The 10,520-nt window shown below is 37.4% G+C and overlaps 1 protein-coding gene across 1 annotated transcript; it reads left to right on the forward strand.

Annotated features, from left to right (window-relative positions):
* Window positions 1–5,372: 5,372 nt before the first annotated feature.
* On the forward strand, window positions 5,373–9,760 carry LOC147066274 (carbohydrate sulfotransferase 11). Its single transcript, XM_085955255.1, has 4 exons — window positions 5,373–5,965; window positions 7,613–7,870; window positions 8,125–8,335; window positions 9,331–9,760. Exons 1-4 carry the CDS (start codon window positions 5,684–5,686, stop codon window positions 9,558–9,560), a joined length of 981 nt encoding a protein of 326 aa, XP_085811381.1. The 5' UTR covers window positions 5,373–5,683; the 3' UTR covers window positions 9,561–9,760.
* Window positions 9,761–10,520: the final 760 nt, after the last annotated feature.

Below are 10,520 nucleotides of genomic sequence, written 5' to 3' on the forward strand. Positions count from 1 at the left end.
GGGTGCTGGAGAATTACAAATCATTTTTTTGCCGTGTTTTTATTTGTCTAAGCCCAAAGGTATAGTTTATTGGCTTTCAATTTCAAGTTTAAAATCATTCTGATAATTTTCATGTATCATGAAGGGGGGGCAAGGGCCCCTGGCACCCCCAGGGCCCCTTGCCTCCCCTTCCTGGGTGCGCCACTGAGCGAAGGTGACCGCATCTGGACGACCAACAACATTGGGGGCCGCCTAAGAGACTTGGAGTCTGGATGGCGTAGTGTACCCCCCCCCCCCCCACCTAACATTGGAAAAATCAATAGCCGTAGCCCACATACCTTTTGTGCAGACACCACCCATTGGTAAGTCCTTCTTTACTTTTACGGAAAGAATTTCAAACCCAACAATCAGCAGAGGTCACTCTCGAGATCGAGGACTTAAAGAACTCAGGGGTTCTAGAAGAAGCGGGTCCAACCCCCAGTTTTCTCTCAACCCTGTTTCTGATCAAGAAACAAGACGGGACCCTATGCCCTGTTTTCAACCGAAAGCGTTTGAATGCGTTCCTACAGCCAAAGCCATTCAAACTAATTCACGATTACAAGGTTCCAGCCGTCTTACAAACAGAAGACTGGCTAGTAATAATCGATCTAAGCAGGCGTACCTCCAGGTACCCATGGCTTCTCAACATCGTCGATTCGTTCGACTAGCCTACCAAGGGGAGCTCCTACAATTCACGTGTCTCCCGTTCGTGCTGTCAGCCGCTCCGATTATGTTAGCATCGCTGACCAATTGGGTCGCCGAAAGCCTACGAAAGAATGGCTGAGAATATTCACTTACCTAAACGACTTCTTAGTAGCCAACCAATCCGAGAAACAGTCTCGGTTCAGGTGGAATACAGGACAACCTTCCTACAGTCTTTAGGGTGGTTAATAAATATTAAAAGATCCTGTCTGAACCCAAGCCAACAATGAGGGTTCCTGGACATCAAGTGGGACACACATAACAAGCGGAGGTTTCTGTCGCCGAAGAAGTGTGTAGCACTCCGTCACCATCAGCTAATGCAGGAACAAAAAAGGCAGTTGGTCCCTCAGACAGGCACATATCCAATCTCTTCTGGGGCGACTCAACTTCACATCCTACCTGCACGAGGAAGGTTGCATTGCCGACGGCTACAACGCTCCAGTCATCAATATGGCCGAGGTCCCATCCTCGCCAATTGATGACAATCCCACCACAGGCCCAACAGGACATCATGTGGTGGCTCTAGGCGATAAGATCCTCAGAGTTGACACAACGCAGGTACAACAAGGCAGTTTGTCCCTCAGACAGGCACATATCCAATCCCTTCTGGGGCAACTCAACTTCACATCCTACCTCCACGAGGAAGGTTGTATTGCCGACGGCTACAACGCTCCAGTCATCAATGTGGCCGAGGTCCCATCCTCGCCAATTGATGGAAATCAATCCCACCACAGGCCCAACAGCATATCATGTGGTGGCCCTAGGCGATAGGATCCTCAGATTTGACACAACGTAGGTACAAAAAGGCAGTTGGTCCCTCAGGCAGGCACATGTTCAATCCCTTCTGGGCCGACTTAACTTCGCATCCTACCTCCACGAGGAAGGTTGCGTTGCCGAAGGCTACAAAGCTCCAGTTATCAATATTGTCGAGGTCCCATTCTCGCCAATAGGCGACAATCCCACCAAAGGCCTAACAGGACATCATGTGGTGGCTCCAGGTGATAGGCTCCTCAGAGTTGACACACAGAACGACATTCAATAACTTCCTGATGACAGACGCAGCCGACACAAGCTAGGGAGCCCAACTGAATGAATACCACCTATCAGGTACGTGGGAACAAGACCAGTTAGAATGGCATGGCATTCCAACAGGAAGGAAATGTTTGCAATTCAATTTCGGGTACAAGCAATCATAGGATCAGATCTGCTTCTGCAGACAGACAACAAAACAGTGGTGGCATACATCAACAACGAGGGCGGCACAAAATCTATCACCCTCCTAAACCTATGCCGATAGATACTAGTATTTACCAGTCGAGCCAACATCACGTTTACTGCACAATACTTCCGCAGAAATTACAACTGCGTGGCAGATCATCTCTCCCGCAGACAACTCATTCCCGAATGGCATCACCGCAACCACCCCCCTGTTTCAAGATGGGGTGTTCCCGAGGTGGATTTATTCGCAAGCGAAACAGCACATGTCGTTGCAACGTATGGGTCATGAGACGTTACAGGCAGTGGCGCACTGTTTCACGACGCCTTCAGCCGAGTATAGGACTTCAGACTGGCGTGTATATTTCCCCACCAAACTTACTTTCACGAGTCCTAGTGCACCTGAACTCAGCAAAAGGGAAGTACTTACTAGTGGCACCGAGCTGGAAACAATGCTTTTGGAGAGTGGACTTACGAAAAAGGGCGATAGTACCTCCTTATACGATGCCTCACCTACATACGACACTAGTAGGTATGGAGACCAACCGTCCACCTCCAAGGACCCAGGACCAGTCCCTTTAACTATGGATAATTTCGGGTGGGATGAAATAACATCAAATTGAATGGTGGAAGAAAGGGCACTCCTTACTTCCAGATGGCGGCCTTCGACTCTAAAAACTTACAAACCAGCTTGGAACAAATGGAAGACAATGACATGGTGTAACATGAACCTAATGGATCATAATAGCCCTCAACCAATGGAATTGGCCAGATACCTAGGCTACTTGCACAACATGGAGGGTTTGTCGTACAACACCATCCTGGTGCATAAGACAGCCATAGTCACATTTTGCAAACCGATTATCATTGTAGATATCAGCATCAACGTGGTAGTACAGCACAATAATATGTTACGGGCAATTTCGGTACATAGAATGAAACCCATCAAACCACCGGTTTAGGATCCAGGACGAGTGGTAGATCATCATAGGCAAACAACACCGGTGGAGTACAACCTATTCGAAACGTCTCGCAGGACAGCTACCTACGCGGCTGCTTCTCGCATCGGGACGAAGGTTTCATGACCTCACACTACTCAGTAATAGTAGACAATGGATTAGTGGATAAAGGTGCCACATAATTGTATGGCCAATATTTGGCGCAAAGACAGATACCGCCAAGCATCGTCAATCGGAATGGAAGCGAAACGCTTCCACGTGTCAAAACATCGACCCAGTAGTCTGGTTACGGAAACTCGTCTGCATGTCAAACCCAAGGAGAGAGGAAGGTGGGGATATTTCGGAATTATTTATATCTTCAAGAGGACCACCAAAAACCAGCCACCAGGACAGTTATAGGGAATTGGATAAGGTCAGTACTGTTGGAAGCAGGGCTACAAGAACCACCAGGCAGTGTCCGCTCAGTGGTGGCTTCCTTAAACTGTAAATATACCCAATAGATAATATCTTAAAGAGAGGTACTTGGCGTAGTGACTTGACATTTCACGACAACTACCAGAGAACGATGGATACACCACCATCAGAAGGGGAAAAGAACCCATTAACTTCTCTATTCAACCATATACATTGAAAGTCACGATGTTCTATACCTCGTCAATGAATCATTGTCACATACAGGAATTTGGCATACCCAACACCAGGTGATAACAAACAGATATCTCAAGGACTTCAAATTCAAATTCGAACAATGAAAGGAGTTTTACCTACCAATAAAACTCTTATTATTCATGTTGACTTTGAAGTCCAGGTAACTTCTACCTGGTTCCTTGAGCCATAGCATAATGAAGACAAAGGGGTCCCAAACTCCCTACATAAAAAATAGACGCGCGGGTATGACCAGTAAATAAAAAGGGAGGAATGACCAACAACAAGAAAAAGGAAAATAAATTAGTAGAATATAACCTCACGCGAAGAAGAAAGAGCAAACCCTATCTCAAGGACTTCAAAGTCAACATGAATAATAAGAGTTTTATTGGTAGGTAAAACTCCTTTCATTATTTTATTTTCTAGATTTCTTCACACTCTTTCAGAGTTGGTAGGTAGAAGGTACCTACCTAGTTCTGTCTGCCCTGATAACTAAATAATATTTTTGAGTAGGATTGTACATTTTAAATTATCTTGAAAGATTATATTAAATTTATAAGTCCGAAATGCGGATAACAGACATTAAATTAAGGGGAATATATATTCGCACAATTGAATAGACTGTTTTCACAAAGCGCTGAAAGATGTTCGTCACATCGGAAATGGATGATATTCACAAATCAACTACAACACTCAAATGATCGATTTGCACTAAAGAAAAAGTAGTCTTCACGTATCAATATACTATTGTAACCAATTAATCGTAAAAGAATACAAACACTATGAAAATTAGGTTTAATGATTTTAAACAATATTTTGGCAAAAGATAAGTATGTATTAGGCACCTACTTTCAGATTCAAATAATACTATAAATACCTATTTAGAAAGTGACGTTAATTAAAAGTTAGGTAATTGTGCCGCAGATGCCGTAATGAGCTTTTATGATTTTTTTTACGAAAACAGTTTAGTCCAGTAGACAATTATAATAAATACCTTTTTCTGTCGGCACATAGGTTTTTCGATCAAATAATTGTTAATTTAAAATTTGAAATGCTCATAGATTTTGATACTTCATTATCACAATCTAAGATTATATTATTAGGTACCTAATATTAGGTTGGGGTAGGTTAGGTTAGGTTAGGTTAGGTCAGGTCAGGTCAGGTTAGGTTGGGTTAGGTTAGGTAAAGTTGGGTTAGGTTAGGTTAAGTTATATTAGGTTAGATTACGTTAGAATAGGTTAGGTTGGGTTTATTTCAAAAATGATACTTATACAATCTCATGACGGCATCTGCGCCACATTTACCAAAATTTATATCGATGAACCGAAAAAGATATACCTAGGTGGTGTTATTTGGTTGTAGATTTACATCAAATAATATATGAACGATAGCAGCACGAATATACACATATTTATATTACTGCGTTAAACATTAATTATATTGACACCTAAGCATCATTTTTGCGATTGCCTTCTAATAAATTGTATTGCTGCTACAATTATTAGTTTGATATTTGTGAATTTCTACCTTTTCTTTGTGATGAACAATTATAAAAATGTGTGCAGTTGTCAAAATTGAGTGAACTTATATTTACAATGAGTGATTTATGGTTTTTGTTTTGTGAAACAAACTATTTTATGTGATTTCATCTATTTATTTGTGAAATCATTTAATATATGTGAAAACCACTTTCCAAATGTTAAAGTTATTTTTTTTTTGTAAATTTTGATTATTGCATTGTGCGATTAATTCCCACCCTTAAATTAATTATCTGTGTAAACTATTTAAACCATAGACTATACCTATATACATTTTACATGATACATAGACTATAGATTTAAACAATATTAAGAGATGGCAACTTTGTGACGTATGAAGTCTGACATATTTATCAATTCAATTTATTATATTTGGTGATTTTAGTAGTGGCATTGAACAATCTTTTTGTGCAATTTCAAGAATGGTATTTGCAATTACCATAAAAAGCTCAATGTTCAAAATCCATCATCTGCCATATTCCATTTGATCTAACCGATTTAAGTAAGGTGTGTTAACAATAATGTGCTTAGTAAGATAAACGACCTCGGATTATATTCGATTGTTTATCATTTTTATACACATTAAATGTGGTGTATCAGAAGAATATGTTTCGTTACGACATAGTCATTGTTTTATTCACATGTTTTACAATCGGAATATGTCAGTTTGAGTATACTAACGATGTCAGTGAATCAGGTTACCCCGAGACTTCGACGAACCATGTTTTTGAACTAACACAGTCGACGAATTTAGCCAGACAAGAACATGTCCAGATGACCTGTGATAACTATCATTCCAATTACACTGTACATGATTTAGGCCCAGCAAAACTTCGCCACATACTGGTGGATCATAGTCACAAGCTTCTGTATTGCTATGTCCCAAAGGTAAGAAAATACGGTACAAGTCGGTTTACAGAAAGCCAGGCGGGAACCGCGCCAATATTCATAGCCGATTTTGACAAAATTCGTGAATTAAAAAATGAAAACTAAACCTAACAAATAATCCAGTATATCGGCTATTTAACAAAATTTATTTACCGCTGGCTTCCTGTAAACCGAACCGAAAATACATAATATATCAATTTACATTTAAGTACCTCTTCTGAGAATCACACTGGCAATTGTACAGAATGATTTTGTGGTGGTAAAATGTAAAATTGCCATAACGGTCTGAACGGTAAATACGTAAAGTATTTATCATTGCGAGAATAGTTTGTCTCAACAACTTGCTAATAGCAAATATAGGGGCAGTGATGATAGTGTGAGTTGCTGGTATGACTATTATGATGGGAAGTACACCCTTGAGATGATTGCAGTGTGTTTTAAAAAAAACATGTTATGTGATACTCACTAAAGTTTAACTTGACTTACGTGTTTCGCCTTTTTGCAACTTCAGGCTCTATGTGCAACTACCTACTTATGGTAAATATATATAACCACTGGTAGATTATTATACATTGAGTCTGAACATGCTAAATTGTGAAAGGAAATCTATGGAATAGTACAAAATGCTCGTCAATTTAAATTCAATTTCCATCAAGTACCCTCATTTGATAGTATTAACACTAAGTGTACGGCCTGAGTGAACACCGGCGCGTGAGCGGCATGCGCAACTCAAACGTATAACAAAAAAAAAGGCATTGTCTACGAACATCTTAACACACGATTATACGTTTGAGTTGCGCACGCCGCTCATACCCCGCCGAACGCTGACCACTCAGGCCGTAGACTTATAGTTATCCATTTGAGAATGGCCAAACTCTGTTGAAAGAATATTTTTTAAATTCCTACTAATTCGGACATTTTCAAAATTAACTGTTACATAATATTTATATACTCTTGACGTAATGACGTGGTTTAATGTTATGTGTCCCTGGCTTGGCAAATTCACATGTTGTTTTTCAATATGTGGATCTGTTAATATAACCTCCACTCTGCGGAGCCCGATAATATGATTCTCTTAGGATACATGGTATGTGATGTAATGTAATAAATATTCTTTAGCGCTGATTGGTTCAGCAGAACATTGGTAGAAATCCCGGTAAGTCGACCAAACCCAAATGTAAAATTATTTACTAAACATTTTTATTGTAAAAGATGGTACAACACAGTTATAGATTCCAAATACGATATTACAGAAAATTTAAATAAAGCCACCATTAAATATGGTATAAACATGACGTGTTATGTTTATTACATTTTTATGACCATTCAATATTCGACCATATGATTCTTTTATTTTTATTTTTATTTTCATTTTTAAATTTTGTTTTTAATTCGTTTTTATTCAATGTATAATTCAATTTTGAGTTGGTTAACGAGAAAACTGCCGGTCTCAGGCCACCAATCCACCACTGTACATTTTCTATATTATTATTTTTAGTGTATTTTTTTGACTTAAGATACTCTGGCTGTCAAGGACAGGTTTAGTGATAATCTCATTAAATAGATAAGTATCTACTTATCTATTTAGGTATGAAGTAATGAATATAATGTTTTTTAAAGAATATCTTATGTATATATGTCCCATAGGTTGCTTGCACCAATTGGAAACGAATATTTTTGATCCTATCGGGGAAATGGAACAACACGAATGTGCTATCGGTCCCGGCGACCTTAGCTCATTCTCCGGGCATATTCACCACCCTCGGAAATCTATCGGAAGCCGAAAGGGAAAATGTTCTAGAAAATTATACCAAACTAATTTTTGTCAGACATCCCTTCGAGAGAGTTCTATCTGCCTATCGAAATAAGCTAGAAGATGATTCTCCAAGCTCTCATTACTTTCAGGTATAATTCTGATTGCTACTACAGTACTTATTATGAAATCCAGTAATTCTCTATTTGTTTATTTTCTTGTACTCACTGCTTACGTAAAATAGAAAGAAATTAGACTCCAAATTAGAAATAATAATTGTAAGATAAGATAAAATTTATATGTATTTAAGTATACAGTACTTGTAGCATTGTAATTTATCTGTACCTATCAGTGACAGAAATATAAAAAAGAAAAAAAATAGAGTATTTTATAATATCCATTTCAGCAAAGAGTGGGACGTATGATAATCAGCAAATTCAGACCGAATGCATCAAATTCATCATTGTTGCTGGGAAACGATGTATCCTTTAAAGAATTCATCCAGTTCATCAGTTCTCCGGCAACTGGCTCAGAGAGCATCCCCTATGCTTTGAATGAACATTGGAAATCTATAGATAAACTGTGTCATCCTTGTGCAATCAAATACACCATAGTAGGTAAGTCTTTCAGCACCCATTGGTGTATGTATCTTGTGTATTATTAATATACACTATGCAGGTTACTGGATTTTGTTGTATCGAAAATTTATCATGTAATCATAAACCTCATAAATAACTGGTTATTAAAAAAAACTCTTATCTATTTCCAACCATAACAACCTTATATAAAACTCTCCTGCGTCCAGTATTAACACATGGATCAGAATTCTGGGCACTCAGCAAACAGGATGAGATAAATATGAATATTTTTGAGAGAACGTTTTTGAGGAAAATCTTTGTGGCTATTCAAGAAAGTGGCATTTGGAGGTCAAGGTATAATGAGCAGCTGTACACACTTTATAAGGGCGAGAAGATCATGTGGCATATGAAAATACAAAGACTGCGCTGGATCGGCCACGTGCATAGAATGCCAGAAGATATACCAGCAAGTGGTGCTATGTACGCAACCCCCGAAGGCAAGAGAAGACCTGGACGGTCAAAACTCAGGTTAAAATTAATGGTCAACGGAACTGGGCTTGATGGTGGACAGCTCATAAGAGTCGTAAGTCATAATATTGGGACGCGGCGGACTATTGAATTTGACATACGCATACCGGCGGATTATAGAGCTTGATTTTGTGCTTTCAACCAGTAAAAATAACGGCAGATTATAGTAGTTGTCGGATAAGCGAGCGGCGGATTACTGAGAGTGTACTGTACATATTATTATCAACTATTTGCTCGTTTTTATTTATTGCGCAAACTGACTACCTACATATTTTTTTTCAAAGTAACTGATAAGCTTACATAATATATATCGTTATCTTTGAATATTATTTCTCTAGAGTATTTTTTTCTCATAGTGTAATCAACTGATGACATACTGTCTGATGTTATCATCTTAAATAAATAAAAAAATAATTTAATATTGATTTATGTCTACTGATTTTGATTGATAACTATTATAAATGTCTGCTTGTGTGATTGTGATTTGTTTGTTTGCGTATTTGCAGGTAAATACGAAACTCTATTGGACGATTCGATCCTGGCTCTTCATTCTGTGAACGCTTCAAATATTCCTTTTCCTCGAGACACTCGGACTTCCGGAACCGCGGAAAAGATGAAGAGATATTATGTCCCACTACCTCTTGAATTAATAACGAAACTCTACCAGATTTATGTCAATGATTTTAAACTATTTAATTACAATCTAGAAGAAATATTGGGTTTCGATCTGGGATAAACCACCCGATATGCAATATTGTGTATTTCATGTGATATATGACTAATTACCACTTCCATGTACATAGTATAATAGTACCTTTATCTTTATGTTACATATTTGGGACCTTACATTCTTCTTTTATGTATTTGACTGTAACATAATAGTACACTAACTTGTACTGAGTCTAATATCTTAACTGTGATTTCATTTTGATGGCCAAAAAATAGCATTTATTATCACATTGATTCAACATTATATAATGCAATATATTCTCAATTCAATATATCATATTATGTTGCAGGCAAAATATATTCCATAAAATTCATTAAAATAGCTAGTATTTTAATGAATTTTTTTCTTCCACTTCTTTATACTTTCCATTATACGTACAGACAATGAACAAATATTTAAGGAAGTACTTATGACAACCTTTTTATATTCTTTTACAAGTTAATATATTTTAGTCTTATTTAATCTTCGACCACAAATTCGATTGTACAAATTTATTTGGTAAAATTTACATTATCAAATTCAGTTATATTCTTTATGATATTATAAAAAAAACAATGATTCCTTTTGGACTTGATTTTATTATTTGTTATAATCTTTTGAAATAAGTACTATTTTTTTTTATTAAAATATAGTAACTTTAAGCAAATTTTTAATACATTTTCAAAATTAATTCCGGTTAGTTCAATATGATTAGACAATCTATATCTCTTCCTGGTTTGTGATTCTTTTTAAATCCATTTACCAAGTAAAATACTTCAACACTATCATTATTGTATTGTATAAATGAAATATGGTGCATGAAAGATGTCAAATGTTTGTATTTACATGACTTGTGTAGGTATTGTATGGTAGAAATACAAAATGCCATTTGAAACGTTACATTTTCTTTCCAACGCTTGAGTAATATTATACACAACTATTAGAATAATCAAATGTTAAATACACATTGTAATATGTATAGAATGT

The sequence above is a fragment of the Rhyacophila brunnea genome, unplaced genomic scaffold, assembly GCF_057557595.1.
Source record: "Rhyacophila brunnea isolate RB1 unplaced genomic scaffold, BYU_Rbru_1.0 scaffold_5, whole genome shotgun sequence".
In the NCBI taxonomy this organism is placed as follows: Eukaryota; Metazoa; Arthropoda; class Insecta; order Trichoptera; family Rhyacophilidae; genus Rhyacophila; species Rhyacophila brunnea.